The sequence below is a fragment of the Camelus ferus genome, chromosome 7, assembly GCF_009834535.1.
Source record: "Camelus ferus isolate YT-003-E chromosome 7, BCGSAC_Cfer_1.0, whole genome shotgun sequence".
In the NCBI taxonomy this organism is placed as follows: Eukaryota; Metazoa; Chordata; class Mammalia; order Artiodactyla; family Camelidae; genus Camelus; species Camelus ferus.
Window position 1 is genome coordinate 8,914,247 of NC_045702.1, and position 17,599 is coordinate 8,931,845.

The following is a 17,599-nucleotide window of genomic DNA, read 5'->3' on the forward strand; positions in this document are numbered from 1 at the left end:
GGGGCATAAAAGAGGAAGGCGAATCTGTCCCCATTTACAGATGTAAAGAGAAACATTGTACCCCAGTTTGTCACAGTTGGCATTTGGAACTTAATACTCTTAGCCCATAGGACACTGTAAATTGTCTTATAATTAGCCCTCACCCACCCCACCCCTGCAACCCGACCAGCCTTTCTGACTTCCAGCTCAAGCCTGCTGGTCAAGGGACATGGGTCCCTTTTGCTTTATCCTATTCTGTGCTCCTTAACAGACCAAAAGCAGCGTAGTGTGAGTACTTTGTGTTTTTAAAGGGACCAATGGATATAATAAAAAAATCAAAAAGCTTCAGGATTGATTTTCCTTTTACCTTATAAAAGAAACTGCTTTTTGTTATGGCTATTAATCCATGTTAGCTGGTCAAGAACTGATTTTACTGACTTTTCAGGAAATTTGTTTTCCTTGCTCTTATCAGTGACTTTGAAATAAAATAAGTTTGGGATTATTGGGGAAGATGGTAATTTTTTTCTTCAGGAATGTTTAGGAAGGCTACTGCAGAATGGTATACTCCAGTAAGAGGTAGTTTTCAAAACTAAATTGTATCGTTCCCTGATTGGTTCCTTCTTTTGGTTGTTGACAGAAAAAATCATCCCCTTTTATTCTTCTTATTGTTCATTGCTGGCACAATTTTATTTTTGATGGACCCAGGCATTTTAACTAATGGTTAAGAGTTTGTGCCTTGAAGCCAGACTACCTGAGTTTGAATTCTAGCTCTGTCACTTACTAGCTGTTTGACCTTGGGTGATTTACTTGATCTCAGTGCCCAAACTTTCCTCTATGTAAAATGAGGGTAAAACTAGTACCTACCTTGCAGGTGCACAGTGAGAACTGGGAAAGTCAATGCACGTGAGATCCTTAGATCAGTGCCATCATAGAGTAAGGCTGCTATTATCACGGGCAGCTGCTGTTGGTCTCAGTCATTGAACTCCTGTGACATGCCAACTCTCTACTAGGTAAGGTTGTAAAGGAAGACTGCTCTAAGATATAATGTCTGCCTTACAGAAACCGTACTGTTATTGGGAGATTGATTGAAATAAAACACTTAGCAAACATATTACTCAGAGTATAATTCACTGTGTGATTGTACAGTGTAGACTATGAGCATAGTAGAAATTCAGAAGAAGGGGATCACCTCCTCCAAAATATAAAAACCAGCTGAGGTTTAGATTGGCTGTGATATACTCGAAAGCCTTGATAGGCTTGTGTACAGATGATTTCCATGAGGCTGTCTAGTTATGGTGACTGAGAAGATGGTTCTGAGGTCATGTAGATTCAGGTTTAAATCCTACTTCTGCCATTTAGTAGTCTTTTGATCTTGAGAAATTTAACTGCTGAACCTTGGTCTCATCATCATTATAATAAGGATAATCTTCATCACATAGAACCAGAAAGATTCAATGGAATGATATATGTATAAAACTTCATCCAAGTGTCTGGCCTACAGTTAGCACTTCAGAAATTACACTTATTATCATCTAACTTATTAAGATTTGTTTATCTAGAATTGCTTATCGTGAGAAGAGATTCGAAATAGGCCAGTTTGGAAGAGTCAGTTCAGGTGTGACTTGTCGAAGGCTTGGAAACTAGAAGTAAGGGTAGAGATAAAGTGACTGATTTTCAAGAAAGTTTGGCCAGGACTTGGTGGTTGATTAGGTATGAAAAACTGAAACACACTCACCCTTGTCCTCCCAGTGTTACCAGTGAGTCTTGAGTGACCTGAGATAGAAACTTTTTCTTAGCCCATTGAGCCATGTCACTTTTCAGTAGCATGAAAGTCTTATTTCATTCCTTTTGCTTTGACCCAATCCCTCTCTTACCTTTGAGAGAGGACACACAGATTAACTTCCTGAAAGCTATGGCCAGAGCGAGAACCTTCCTCCTTTTGGTCCAGTAACCCCTCACTGTAGCTTGGGACCTGAGAGGCCGCCATGAAAGACAAGAAAAACTTAAATTTCATTGAACTAGCACCTTGGATATTCCAGTGAAGTGTGAGTGCCCTGGGAACCCTGTACATAGTGGAAAATATGAGGTACATTCTGGCTCCCTTCAGTGTAAGGGCCAGGACTTATTTCTAAAGACAAGGAGGGTAATGGTTTCCCCTGAGGGCTTGTTAACAAACTCAGATGCAGCTGAGGTGGCTACAGTGTTTACTGCAAAGGAAGGAGAATATGGTTCACTGTGGCATGTAGGAGGAGTAAAGAGATGTTGAAATCTGTTTGCAAACGGGTAGTTCAGTGCCCTGATGAGTGTTGGGGGGATGGTATGTTGCTACCTCTGCTGGGGGCGAAGAAACCAAGCCTGGCAGTGAAAGCCTAGACTATAGCAGGCTATTAGGGAACATCATGGGCTTTCTAATTCCAGGAGAGGTAACTCAGTGTCTAATGTCAGGAGGATTGAATTTGAGGCACAAAGCCTTGGTGTTTGCTTCTCTATGGGATGCAGTCCATTCTCAACTTCTACACAGAATTTGTTACTGGAAGTCATCTTAGTGAAAAATACACTGAGAATCTGGTCTTAGTTCCTATGGTAACAAAGCAGATTCATAGAGCTGCTCTCTTATAGCCTCTGTTTCAGGTACAATTGGAACAAGCATGGTTCTCTAATAATCACCTGCACGTCTGCTGCACTGTAAACAGCAGATGTGAGTGCAGAGTGGAGAGAGAGAGGCAGGCTACATGGAATGGCAGGTGGGGAACAAGAAGGCAAAGTGGCTCCTTTGACTATTGAGGGGAAAGGGATCAGAGCAGGTGCAGAACAAGCCTGTTTTTCAACCACGCTGTTAAAAGAGTTTTGTATAGCAAGTTAGGACGAGGGCCCTGGGTTCAGACTACCCACCCCGGCATTATAATAACCCAGAAAGGGTATAGAGAAACTGTCATTTAAAAATCTGGAAACTAGTTAATTTTAATTATTTTCAAAATATATAATAAATAAACGCTTTTAGGAAGGAGATGGCAAGAGAATCAAAGTGAACAAATGAAAACCAGAGTATCACGGCTCAAAAAAGAGCTGTTCACCCTGAACGACCAGACAGGAAAGGAAGTGAAGTCATCATTTGCTTGTTGCAATACAGTGATGAATTTGAAGTTTCAGTTTGTTGGTTAAGCTGTCCTAGACTTTTATTCCCTCTTAAACAAGTCCTGCAAAGTTAGTACGGTCCTTGCACATAGAGGTACATGATAAATATTTGTAGGCTGAATCTGCATTTGCCCTGGTAGAAATTTACAGTGTTGTTGACAGTGAGACAGGTTTTACTGAGTGTCTACTGTGTCTAGTGCTGTGACTCAGTGCTGTGGGGGAACAAATGCCTAAGTTGACTCCTCTCTTCAAGGAAGTTAAGAGTTGCTATTCTTCTGCTGTGAAGAACTTTGCTTAAAAAAGAAGTGAATCATATTTTTAAAGAAAAATTTACTCTTACTGTTTTTTAAATGAAAATTTGACTTAAAATTAGAGTTATAATTAAAATAAAATTTGACTTTAATATGTGGACTTGTATTTATTTGTCCAGTAACATGGGATGGACAACCTAGGTCAGAAATCCTCTCTGGAAATGGAGGACAGGGACTGCGCAACTGCCTCTTTTCCCATAAATAAAGGTTGGACACTTGCAGATAAAAAGTTGATGGAAACTTCCGATTTACAACTCCGATTTGGAAATGACTTTTGTCAAAAATTGTGAAGTGGTTGCTTAGAGACATTTTGATCCCTATTCACCTTTTTAAGTAAAGGTAATCTTTTTCTAGCAGTATAGTTTGAACATTTCCCATGAAGTCTAGCGTAAGTGGTTAGGACAGATTTGGAAATGAGAGTCAGCTGACAGCAGGCGTCACCGTCGTCTTCATGTGCTGGGTGAAAGGTCCATCCGTCACTGCTTTACCCCTGGCCCTGACAGGTACCTGTGGGCCTGTCAGTGCCCCACATCCCTGGCATCCCAGATTGCTTTACGTTGTTGCTGGTTCACAGCTCTTCTTCTAGCATAACATATTTTAGAGAGGTAGCAAAGGAAATGACTTCGAATATTTAGAGCTTCAGACATCATAAAATGGGTATAGCTGGAAACAGGTAAACTTTCACGTCAGGGCTTGGGTAACTGCTCTCCCCCTTGTAGCCCGTGAAATTCCACACTGCAGGCATGTGTCCAGGAGTGGCCGGACATCACCTTTGATGGTCATAGAAATAAGTGATTAAAAACTGTGGGGAATGAGCAGTCACTGAGATAACCTATAAACAGAGCTCCTATTTCTATATAAACAATTCTCATATACCAGCTTTTTTCTTCAAAATACCACACAGCTGAAGCATTTTCCTAAGAATATACTTTTCAACTTTCCATAAAGTCTCAGGTCAGAGTATTAAATAATTTTATTGTTAATCAGTGATAACTGAACACTGTAGAATTGACTGGTAGTATTATTTGACACGTTTCTCAGAAAAATGTTAAAAATTAAGGATCTGGGCACTAAATAATCATTCATTTTACTATCTGTAATAAATACTTACGAAGCACTCTAAAATTAAAATCTGCCTTGTAAAATGTAAAGAATAGTCTTAGTAATTCCAGATCAAGGGTCTGCTTTGGCTCTGAATTCATATTGTAGATACTGTGGGATGACTGGCTGTGGGTATCAGATCTGAAGTATGTTTTAGCATAGAGAATAATCTTACCTTTTAAGTGGGCTGCATCAACCTCAATTCTATCCCAAACTTTTTAAAAAAAAATTTTTGTTGAAATGTAGTTGATTTACAATGTTAGTTTCAGGTGTACAGCAAAGTGATTCAGTTATACATATACATACATATATATTTTTCCTTTTCAGATTCTTTTCCATTATATGTTATAAGAAATTGAATATAGTTCCCCGTGCTATACAGTAGGTCCCAAATTTTTATATAAAGGATGTAAATATGTAATTATGATCTTGAATTAAGTCAAAGGAAGTCTGGAAATGAAAATTTACCACAGGTAAACAACTAGAAAAGGAGAGGGTGGAATCATCAATTTTGCATTTACCTTATTATTTTTAATAAATGTCGAATATTTATGTGGAGAAATACGAAGTTAGGTAAGAAAAGCAGGCTATAAAACTCGTACAGTATGATCCTGATTATCTGTTTAAAGTTGTGTTTAAGATTAGAAAGACAGTAATTCTTACCTCTGCATATTTAAAATTTTTCTCTTAAAGAAATTTTTGCAAGTTTCTACATGCATTTTACTGTCAGAGACAAATAACTTTTTAAACACACTCAACAATTTAAAAAGCAAGGCAAGTTAACAAGAGGGAAATTTTCTATTTAATAAGACTTTTCTGTCCACTGGATTTCTTATACTGCTTCCTAAAATCCTTATAGTGACTAAGAAGTCTTCCCCAGAGGAATGATTATGTCAGTTGCTTTACTTGTCTGCTGACTTCCTCAGATGAAAGCATCACTTAAGTTTGGTCCACATTGCTTCACCCACAGTCATGGCACATTTACCCTAGCCGGTCCACAGGCCCTTTCCATCCTCACCTACAGCTTGTGATTGTGAGATGACTGATAGTTATGGCAAAGTCTGCAGCTTCAGAACAAAGCTGAATCAGCTGGCTTTTTCGGTGTCAAACCCAAGACTTTGTCCATCTCTGCTAAACAAAATGACACCACCCCCTCTCCTCCATGCTCACTTTTGATACTCCCTCAGTAACTGTGCAAAGTGATACCTTTCCCAGGAGAGGTGCTGAATGTATCTTTTTTTTCCTTCACATTTTGAAATCTCTGAAATTTGGATGATGAACTATATAATCTTATAATTGTCAGGAACTTTTTTATTGGCACATAAAACAGTAATGAATTTTATAGTTTGTATCATAGAATCAACAAAAATGGGTATTATGCATATAATAAAAGCATATCATAAGGAAAAGAAAATGGGACACAAGCTGCTAGAAAAGTGTTCACTGTAAACAGATGGTTAATATCGTTCTGTTCTGCAGGGTGTTTACTTTGCAGGGAAGGGAGGTTTATTATTTCATTGTGTTTTTACAGTCAAGGAATTTGGGCTTATAGTGATAATTTAAACTTTAAAGTCTTAATTCAGCACTGCCCACATGTACAGTGAGGCAAAGGGAAGGGTTGAACTTTGCAAGATATTAGTCAACCATTACTTTGTATTTGGAATCATGGATGTAAACCAAATTGTTATTTTTTAATATTAATTGAATAGCAAGTCCAAATTGATGACTCCTCATATTATCATCTGTCTTCGGCTATAAAAGGGCAGTATCAGATGGTCTGCCTTGTGTTACTGTAAAGAGACAAGAGAAAAAAGAAACCTCATGATTGACAACCAAAATGACTTTTGCATTGTGAATATGGATCAGAGCTTTGACTATGGGTTGCAAGTACTTGATTGATATTGATAAAGAAAAGACTGGAAATGAGTGTCTTCTGTCCTCAAACACCCATTTCCTAGGTTTAAAGTAAATTTCACATTAACTATATAAATATGAAAGACAGGTTTCCATAGCTGTTCATTATTATTTAAAAATTGCTCTGGTTCTACCAATAGCACTGGAATCCCTTGTTTTGCTGGTTGGCTCACAAATGTAGTATCCATGGAAAGGTTGAAAGGTTGTTTTGTCTTGCTGCAGTGCTATACCTTTATTCAACTCACACACCCCCTTCTCCCATTCCTGTATCCACAGCGAAGCTGCCGCCCATGCTGTCGCCACCCTGGCCGAGGCCACCTTGCAAGGGGGGGGACAGATCGTCCTGTCTGGGGAAACCGCAGCAGCCGTTGGAGCACTTACTGGAGTCCAAGATGCTAATGGTAAGAGAGCATAAATATTTTATTGAATTTCTTCCCTGTTTCCACTTAAACCTCCATGACATGACTGACAGCAAACCCTTCAGAATGAAGCTGAGTTTGATTTGAGTTTTTTAAATATTGGTAGGCAATTGATACTTAGGAAAATTCTAGGAGCCTTTGATTCCTTTCACTAGTAGGAGACTTGGGGTTTCTTGAGTGGGGAAAGGCATAATGATGGCTACCTAACTGACTTGCTTATTTGGAAAGTGTTTGCTGTGACAGGACTTGCTGAGAAGGATATGAAAATTTGCTGTGGGGCACATTTTGTCCTTTTTCTCCCATGGGTAGATCCATGTCCTTTGCTGTAGCAGAGATTCTCCTGTGGGCGAGTGCATTGTGGTAGGAGGAATGTTCTGAATCCCTCGAGAAAGACTCTACCATCTCACCACAAGGTCAGCCAGCAGGCTGTGATGAAGGCGTTTTTTCTGGCTGATCCTATGGGTTCTGCTTCCTATTAAGTGTGGCCCTATTGAGGACCCCTGGATTTAGCCAATAACATGCCACCACCCTGCCGTTCTTTCCCAGCTCTTTGACTTCCTGGATATTGGTGATATCCTGAATAAACAAAAGGGATACAGTTCATAGGAATATGGTGACACAAGTTTACGACTCCAGCTCAGCTCTTTGGATCCACTTCAGCAGGCTATGGGAGTCCATTACTAAGACTTGGGCTACTTGGAGAAGTGCCTCAGAAGTCTGGGTCAAAGAGAAGGACCAGCCCTGTTCTGTGAGACTCTATGTGATTGTTTATTAAGCTTTTAAAACACACATATGATTAGGTTAAGTGGGACAAATTAAGTTCTCCATGGCTTTTGGAAATTTGTGGTTTAAAGTCCTGGAAAGAAGATAGATAATAGCATACTTTTATTTAGGGAAGAAGTTCCTTAATGGCATTAGTGGCAGGAAGAAAAGTCCCTGGCACTTTTTTTAGGGTAGGTCCCTAGAAACTGAATAGCGTGTTAGTTGGAAAAGTCTTTGAAGAAAGACACAATGTTGTGTCCGCCTTCAAAAGTGGGAAGAAGAAGAATAACATGGGAAATATAAAGAGCCATGTGGCTTCCGAGAATCATTCTCATAAGCAAACAAAAAATCAAATACTGCAACTGCAGCCTGCTTTTTCTGTAGGGCTCAGGGCTTCCATGAACTAACCCAAATAGAGAAAGTGTTGATCTTGGCCAGAACACTGCAAGATAAAGGGCACCTTATAGCCATGTATGTTCAGGATGAAATGACCATAGATGGAATTAAGGAAAACCTCCCTTTTTAGCTAGAATCCTACCCTTATTTCCTTTCTTATTTCTATTCCTCCTTCAAGTCCCGGTCTAGCTTGAACAAAAGGTAGGATATCTGACTATGTCACACTCTTTTGAAATGCGATTGCTGTTCTTCACTGTGGAACTGCTAAGAATACTTCCCTGTGTGGGTTTGATAGGAGACTTTGTTGGCCCTTCTAATGGCCTTGACCTGTCTAGGAGAGGAGAACAAACTGCTTTATAGTTCTGGCCTCCCCAGCCTCACCTTTTCAGATAGATGAGTTTATAGAAAAGTGTAAGGACTCTCTGGGTCTCCCATCAAGTAGACTTATTCAGCCATGAGATAAAGGTGAACCTCATCTACTACTGTTGATACCTGGAAACTGCTTCTTTTTAGCAGGTTAGGTTGTATGAATCAGTTATGTTGACTTCATGTTGTTGGCTGCATTTGTGATAAGAGAAAATTATGATCTGCATCTTAAAAGCCAGTGATTCTCCAAAGCAGACCTTTCCCTAGTTTGTGACCTGCTAACACATGTGAATTTGGACTTGAGGTAGTGCTTTCTCAGCACTACAGCAAATCAGACCGTTGAGTTGTGCCTTATCCCAGTAATTTTAGGTGAAGGCCAATCATGTCATCTATCCCTTGGGAATCAGAGGAGGAATCTAATATTGGATATGATCCAGATGATTCTGATGCTCCTTCTGTCTTCTAACATTTTTCCCAGACTGCTGTAGGATTTACTCTGAGACCTGTAACTACATTTTTCCCATTTAACCAGCTAATTTGTTATCTGTTTGGACTTGTAGGAGTTCTTTTTTCATCATTCCTTCAGATTGTGTCCTGTTGGCAATGCTTGTCACTTCCGTAATGACAAGCTTATGGTATCTGCCAGTAGACCAAACTTATTATCAGGAAACGTTTATTATGGGGAAGAACCAGATGATAGCAGAATAAGGTGCTATTTGGTAACAGACACTACTGGGAAAAAAATATATCCCAGATTCCAGGGTATGGCTTAAATAAAAATCCTACAAGCAGATGACTGTTCTAAGGACCGTGTGGACAGTGTGAATGTTGGTTTGTTCAGGCCTGAAGCTGGAGTTTCAGCATCTTCTGGGATGGAACTAGAGGCTTGATAGAGTATAGTAACCAATGAGAGATGGCTGGGGCAGTGTGTAGAACAGTGGTTTTCAAGTTAAGGATAATGACATCTGCATGGCAGAAGTTTAAATTCCAAGTTACCAAGGCAGACCTGACAGAGACCTTGTAACCCTGAAGACTTCTCCTTTTTCCTGGACCCTATCCCACCCGAACACTAAAAGGTCTACTCAAGCACTAGCATTACTCTACTCCATTTATGGTCTCCCTTTTTAAATAGCAGTAAATAAGTCTTTGGTTTTTTGATGGTATTGCAAGGTTTGGTTCAATATAAAGATTTTCATAGGTGCCTTTCTCTTTGAAATGCCTAAGGCTGGGAAAGGTCTCTGGTTGAGTTTCTTCCTTTACCTATTCTTTTCTTTTTTTTTTTTTTTTTTTTTTTTTTTTTTTTTGACACAGTTATCCCTTGCTTTCCCCTCTAACATACTTTAATATAAGAGGTTGTAAATTTTAAATTGCCCATTGGTTTCCCTTCACTTTTCCATCCTTTATACCGTTTACTAATGGACGCCAGGACCAATAAAGTCAGGCTTACATGTGTTGAAGAACTCTGAGTGATATTCACCTCTCACCCAACCTCACCACCTGCTGTTAGCAATCCTCAGGGAGCCATATCTACAGATCTTTTATCTTCCTTCCTATTTCAACAAAAATAGTGAAAAAAGCTAGATGGGGGAAAACAAAATAAACAGTTAAAGTTCATAGTTAATCAATAAAAGGAATGGAAATTATCTTCTACTGTTGTCCATCAGTTTCTTACCGGAGCTGCTAAGAAAGGATGAACATTTTCTAAAATCGCTGACATTTTTTCTAATAGCACCAAAGTTAAAAGGAGAGCATAGCATTTTCTGGAGTTTTTTGTTTTAGTTTGAGTTTTTTTGGTCCTGATTATAAAAATCATCTATGATCCCACTACATAGAATGTTAATATTTTGAGTTTTTAAAATATGGCCCTTTTTTCCCCCATTCATAAAATTTTTTAACCTAATTAGGATCATGTCTGTACTATTTCATAACTTGCTTTGAAATATCTTAACCGTTTTCATGTGGTTAAATATTTTTTGAAAAGATCACTTTAATGCTTGCTAATATATCATCATGTTCTCCATCATAATAATCAGTCCCCTACTGGTAGTAATTTAGGTCATTAATAAATTTTTTACAACAAAATAACCTTGGTACAAAGCCTTGCCCACACTTTGATTCTTTGCTATGTGGCTCTTACTTCTTTATACTTCGAACAGTACTGTTTAGAACCCGCTTTGTTACCCCTCACCAACACTGAATATTAGCTTAATTTACTTTTTGTGTGTGTGCCTATTTGACAGGCAAGAAGTTGTGTTCCATTTTAATTTGCATTTTTAACATTAGTGATAGATATTTTTACTTTTTTTCTTCAAGTTTGTAGTGTTTTAGTATTTTAGTATTTGTCTATTTGTTTTCTTCACCCATTTTTCTTTTGGAGTCTTTAATATATGAAGAATTTTTCCAAATCAATAAGAGATAAAAGTATAATCCCTTTATTGTGTATGTTGTAAATAGTTTCTCCCAGTTTATTTTTATTTCACTTCTGTTATTTTCATTTCTATTTCCTTAATTATTTCTCTTTTGCCTTTATGTTTATATAGGGCCAAAGTCAGATAAATATCTAACAATAGGCTAGTTCTCCTATGGACTTAATTTTTATTTTAAATACTATAAAGTATCTGGAATTTATTTTGGTATATGGCATTAGGTAAGAATCTGAATTGATTTTTTTCCCCTACATAATTAATTATTCTAGCACCATTCATTCTATAAAAAGGTTGAAATCCATCCTTTCTAAACTGATTTGAAATGTCATCTTTATTATGCAGAATTCTTAGACTGTGTAGGGTCTTGTGTGGGACTCTTCTATCTCTATTCATCTGTTCTTTATACTGTAATATTTTACTATTGGGATGTTATATTTAGCAGTTAATGAAAGGCCTATCTCCAAATTTGAAAAAAGTTCAGACAAAATCCTGAAGAGTTTTTTTGGGAATTGAACTTTATAATAATTTTAAAGTTCATCTGGAAGAATTAAGCCTTGTTTTAGCCTTAAAAAAAAAAAAAATCTTACCAAGCCTTTTAGAAGAACTGCTAAGAAGTTTTAAAATTGACTAATTTAAGTTTTCTCATCTCCATCTGCCCTGTTTCCCCTGGGGCAGAGGACATGGGGAATGTTCATAATCACAGTGATCGACCAGGAGTGGGAAGCAAGTGGTCTGAATACTGCCCCAGTGAACTGAATCACGGGACACTAATTGTTGCTGGAGGAGACATTGTCCCTACTGCAATGGTGCTCATTTCTTAAGACCAAACCAGGTGTGTCTTCCTAGACTAAGAAATTGTGGCCATTCATTCTATTTATGCATAATTCTATGGAGGTTCAGTTATTGTTCTCTGAAATTTTAGTTTCACTTTTTTCCCCCAACTTCAGTTTCATTTTTTTGTACTAAAGATGATGGGGTGGGGCACTCCTCATTTATGGTGTACACCATGATGGGACACCAGCATTCTTTTCCACTATTGACCTTGCATTCTGTCTCTCAATCCCATTGTCCCATTAATTTTACTTACTTAACAAACTTTCATACAATACTTGCTTGTGCTAGCACTCTGCTAAGTGTTTTACATGCATTAACTTATTTAAAACTGAGAACGAAGCTGTCAGGTAAACACTGTTGTCCTCATTTAACATTTGGAGAAACTGAGATGTAAAAAGTTTCAGTAACTTGACCAGGTTCACACAGAGACTGGTAGAAATGGAATTTGAATTCAAGCAGTTTGTTTCCAAACCTCTGCTCTGCTGCCTCCCTTTAATGTGAGCTGGTTTCTGTCTGGACTCCACAAATACAGAGTGATGATTGTCTTCCAATGTTGAACAAATAAGTTTAGGAATGTCAGGCCTTTCTCCCCATCTCTGCTAAATGCCACTTGCCTTTTGTCTAGTTTAGCCACAGTGCCCGTCTGCTCCAGCTGTTCCTGAAGGCTGTAGGGATGCTCTGGGGGTTTCTGGTACCAAGTGCTCCCCAACCCAGCAGCCCTACTCACTGCTGGCCTGGGAAAGCCCATAGGTCTGTGTGTTTCTCCATTTGCAGAATTCACAGAGCCAGTCAGCGGCTGGCTGTCAGACTTAAGTATTTTCAGTGAGCAGATCACTTTGCAGTTAGTGAATATGATGGGGCAGGGTGCTGTTTAGAACAAAAGGATATTGTTTGGGAAGAAGTAGATGACGATCAGAAAGAAGTAAATGCAGCTGAAGAGGTGTTTCTTCACCAGAGAAGCCTCTGCCTGAGCCCTCCTGCTGCCCTTCAGTTTATGCCAGGGCTCCTTCAACCTTCCACCTGCCTCCAGGGAAATGGAGACCGAGGTGGTAGGGTTGCGGGGTATAGGAAAGGGCTCAAGGGAGTGTCCATTTCTGCCTGAACCAAGTTGGCTGACTAATTTGCTTCCCCCGCTGCTCACTGCACCTTCCCCTTGGCTCTGCCTCCAGCCCTTGATTTCGTTCCCCCAGAGCGTTCTTAAAGTACATCTTTCTCTATTGTCCGACACCCAGAGACCACCTGCCTGAGCTGTCCTGGTTGAGACTGGGGGCCAGCTACCTTCCTCATGCATTAAATGAATAGAAGCGGACTAGAGGGCTGGATCTGTTTAAAAATTAAAGTTGATTGCACGGCATTGACGTTATCCTCACAGGACGAGCAGCCCTTCTCATTTCTCTTCAGTGCCATACATCCCTCTTTGTTGTGGCCTGGCCTTGCCAATTGTCCTGCTGCTGAGATTCCCCCTAAAGATCTGTCGACAGAAAATTTCCTACAACCCAAAGACCCCCCCCTCAGTCTTGCTGTACTGTGAAACGGCTGTACATTTCACTACCCATTCCAACTGCCAAATCAGACTAAATCAGTTTTCACATTCCTTCTGAAAAACACACTCTGTCTTCTTTTCATACTTCATGAACGTGTCATCCCCTTTTCACTGTCATGTTTTTCTTTGACCTTTTCAACAACTTTAAAAAATACATGTTTTCCCCAGTTGAATTTAATCTCAACTGGGTTCATTGGAATACCTTTTTTTTAATTGGCCTAGAATTTTTAGCAAGAAGGATAAAAGAGTAGGTAGATGAAGACAGAAACATGGAGTTCAGATATGGGAGCAGGACTTTGGGTGGGATCCTTCCATGAGAGAGTGGAACATGCTTTCCTATTCTGCAAGGCCTCCCACGTGAGACAGGATGGCTAGAAGGTCTGTCCTGTACTGGTGTAAAGAGGTAAGCCCAGGTGGACCCGAAGGGGGTGACGTGTGTGTTTTAATTTTCTGTGGAAACCTACTTTATGTGTATTATTCAAACATTAGAGCATCCTTAATCTGGATCTGTGGATCCTGAGAAATTCTATACAACAGCTTTCTATTTTTCTGGGATCCACAGCTTTGATCAGATGTGCAAATAGATCAGAGAGATCTCCCATTCCCCCAGCCACCTCAAAATGAAGAACCTTTGCCATAGAAAGTGTGGCTAGGGTCATTTAACTTTGTGGGTATCTTGTATGGCACTGGGAGTAAAAGGAGGGGCAAGGGAGATGCGAGGACCTGCAGGCCTAGCTGGATACTCTAAAAGCTGCACCACTGCCTAGCTCTGTGATCTTGGGCAAACACATTAACCTCTCTAGGGCTTAGCTATAAAATTAGGATTGTGATAGTTCCATGCTCATAAGGTAACTGTGAGCATTAAACAAATTGATTCCTGTGAAGTACTTAGCATAGTGCCTGGCACATAGATATATCATAAACATAAAATTATCATTAGCTGTCAGCATCAATTTCTTCTTCCAGCATTCCTCCAAACACGTTGCACTGTACAGAGCACACAGTACTGTTATAGACCCTGCTTTCATGTCTTTAGGACAGATCCAAATGCTTACCTTATGCAATTTAAGGATTTATACTCCAGAGATGAATACTGTAAAAATGGGAATAGATCAGAGCCTTTTCTATAAACTTGAGTGAAAGAAATTGAAGGAACTTTGACTGAGGGTGACATTGTTTAACGGCTCCTGCATCTGGTTACATCACTCTTCTTGGGCCAGGGCTGCTGCTCTCTTCCAGCACTGTGTGCAGTAGTTAGTATGGCCTTTGTGACTTCTAATGGCGTAACCTCTCTTCACATCTCAACAACTGCATTGTATTTCAACTTCCATCATGAAGGGTGACTTTTTTTTTCACTTTTGTCTTCTTATCACCACTACCATCATCCATTATTACTTATAATATGTCCTTTTACTTAAAATTACTTATAATATGTCCAGCTCTAATTTAAAAATAAGAGATAAATGCTAGTCCTCATCTTCATAAACTATAAAATACATCTCTCATTATCCCTTTTTCTGTGCTCCTCATTCTCTGGACACATTAGTACACAGACTTGTTCCCAAAAGAGTTAGTGGAGATGTAAATACTATATTAATTTAGGAAATATGTGAATGTTGCTCCCCAAAAAACCTGCTGATATGCTATTCTAGTATGCACTAAATCACTTTTTGCCTCAGTATTTTAATTAAAGTTTAAATAAGTAAATGTATTAAATAAAGTTTTATTGTAATGGTACGTATTCAGTCACCATAATGAATGATAATAGCTTTAAAGGAATTGTTGTGTTCTTTGATACTGTGATTCTATTTGTACCTTTAATGCAAAGATAGTGAGTTCAGGGCCCCCAGGACTGGAAGCAGGCAGCTCCTGAGCAGCAGTGTTTTGTGTGAGCTGAGAGTCCTAGGCTGCGAGCCCCCTATCCTAACAGTCCCCAGAGAACAGCGCCTATGGTATGGAGCCATGGGGTTTCAGGCCACCCTCCTGCAAAGTCAGTGGCCCTCTTTTCCACTGATAGGGAGACCTGAAGGGAAGCTAAGATACTAAGATGGTGTCAGTGAGACCAAACTGAGGCATTACCTGTTCTGTAAGAAAAAGCACATAAAGTTTCATCTGTTATACACCCGCTTCCCCTTCAGAATCATAAGTCTTTTTCTAAATGGAGGGGGAGGGGGACACAGAGACCTGAAAAGATTACTTCTTAGAACAAATAAAATAAGGAGAGCTCAGAGGTGTGGCTCAGAAAGAAGGGTAAGGGCTGAGTACGTGAACAGGGTCTGCATCTCGGGTGGACTGGGAAGCTGGCGCCTCGGGACAGGGTGCCTCGCAGTGTGCTTCACGGGCCACTCTGGGAAACACACTTTCTTTGCAGACAGGGTATTCCTCATTTAAATCAGCTGATTTTTCTCTGAATGAATAGTTTTCATCCTGGGAAACAAGTTGGTAGATATCATACCAGGAAAATAACTGTTTCAGTTTTGTTCTATATTTGCCTTTCAGCTGTGTGTTGAGCATAATTATTTAGTCCTTCATCTTTCCCCTTTCTTTCTTCATTCTGTCCTTTTCTTTTTCACTGTTGCTGCTGCTGCTGCTACTACTACCACCACCACTACCACTACCACTGCTACCACCGCTGCCACCACCATAACCCCTTTGCAGTTAACTAAGCAAGCACTGTGTTATTCTGCCTGCACTCAGTAAGGTGGGTATAACAGAGCTTACGAGCCCTGTTTTGCAGAGGCAGCTAAAGCTGGGCTTTGCCTAGGGTCTCTCAGCTACTAAATGATAAAACTGGAAACCAAACCCAGATCTCCAGGACTCTTTCTACTGCTGACATGGGCTCCCTTTTCCCCCTTCACTCCATCTGGCCAATTCACCCAACCTAGAAAGTGGAGGAGGTATAAAACAAATGAAAATCATCATCTTTACTATTTATCTGTTACTTGGTGTGGCTCATGATTTTGCAGGATCGTTTTAAGGAATGGGTCATGGCCACATTTTGCTCCCTTCAGAAGGTAGTGTCATGATAAATCTTAATAGAAGCAAATGAGTAAATGGCACCAAAACCCAAAATCTAAAGCTGTGTCCAGTTTGGTAGCTGCTAGCTACGTGTGGCTATTTGAATTTAAATGCAAGTTAATTAAAATTAAATTGAATTAAAAATTCAGTTATTCAGTCACACTAGCCACAGTTCAAGTGTTCAGTAGCCCTGTGTCGCCTGGGGTACGGAATTTTTTATCTAATTTTAATTTATTCACATTTAAATTTAAATAGCCACACGTAGCTAGTGGCTTCTAAAGGACCACACAGATATAGAACATTTCCATCATTGCAAAAAGCTCTGTTGGATTGCACTGATCTCAGCCATAGCGAAAATACTGTGTCTTCTGGCAAGTTGTGCCCCCTCTGCACAGGGGAGGACAACAGAAATATCTCACAAGCCTTCATTCCCAGTGACCTTCTCAGCTCATAGACAGCATGGCTTTGCTAAAAAAAAACCTACCATGTGACTACAGTAATCCACAGCCAGTAAACAGCTGGGCGGGAGGTTTGCAGGAAGAACTGGCCTATTTTTGTGCACTGCAGAGTCCAGGGGAGGAAAACCTGAGACAGGAGGCAGTGGCGACACCTAGACCCACTTCCCTGTCTCTTTATTCATGACCTAGGCCACCTGCCATTACTTAGATGCCCCACAAGTGCTGATTTCTCTTCTCAGCTACAGCCGTCTTCAGGTCAGGCATGCTAATGGATTTATCGTGACCCCCAAAAGGATTAAATATCCAGAGCCTGGTGGGTTACAGACTGAAAGAAGCCATTACCATTGGATAAATTCCAGATTTCACAGTGAAACATGGCTGCTTCTGAGAAATGGGAACATGGAGCTCTTGATTCAAGAATACCCAAGAGGGTACAGTTCTCCACCCCGTCTGTGTTACTCACCCAGCCCTTTCATAGCATAGAAGCTTGTCCTCCTTTCCTACTCCCTTCTTTATGACCTCCTGAAGTCCAAAATGCCTTCCATAGCTCTCAGTGGAAGTGGCAGTTTTTCTGACTCCCCAGTCTCCCCCATCCAGGGAGACAGATTGATGGCACTGATTTTAGGGGCAGCAGAAAATATTTAGTCCTGCTCTCTTTAGCACTGGGACACTGTGAGCATACAATAACTGAACTACTGCTACTACTACCACTGCTATTATCATTATCATTATTATTGGGCACTCACACTGAAGGGAATTCATCTTCAGAGGGTTCGCTCATAGCACTTCTTTCCGGGACACATTCTTAGGATCTGGTATAGTAAGCCTTTTTTTGAAGAGAGCAGGTGTGAATCTCACACAGAGAATCCCTGCTTCAGAAAGCCTCTGTTACTGATGGATGCATACTGTGTCCCTGAGGCATGCTGGGGCAGACGAA

At 40.0% G+C, this 17,599-nt stretch overlaps 1 protein-coding gene across 5 annotated transcripts in view; it reads left to right on the plus strand.

The window, feature by feature from the left end:
• Positions 1–17,599, plus strand: part of NRF1 (nuclear respiratory factor 1) — a 123,633-nt gene that overhangs the window by 86,786 nt on the left and 19,248 nt on the right. For all 5 annotated transcript variants that reach the window (XM_032483326.1, XM_032483324.1, XM_032483325.1 and 2 more), the window contains one exon: positions 6,717–6,841. In XM_032483326.1, coding sequence (XP_032339217.1) covers positions 6,717–6,841 — 125 coding nt within the window. The remainder of the gene's footprint in view (positions 1–6,716; positions 6,842–17,599) is intronic.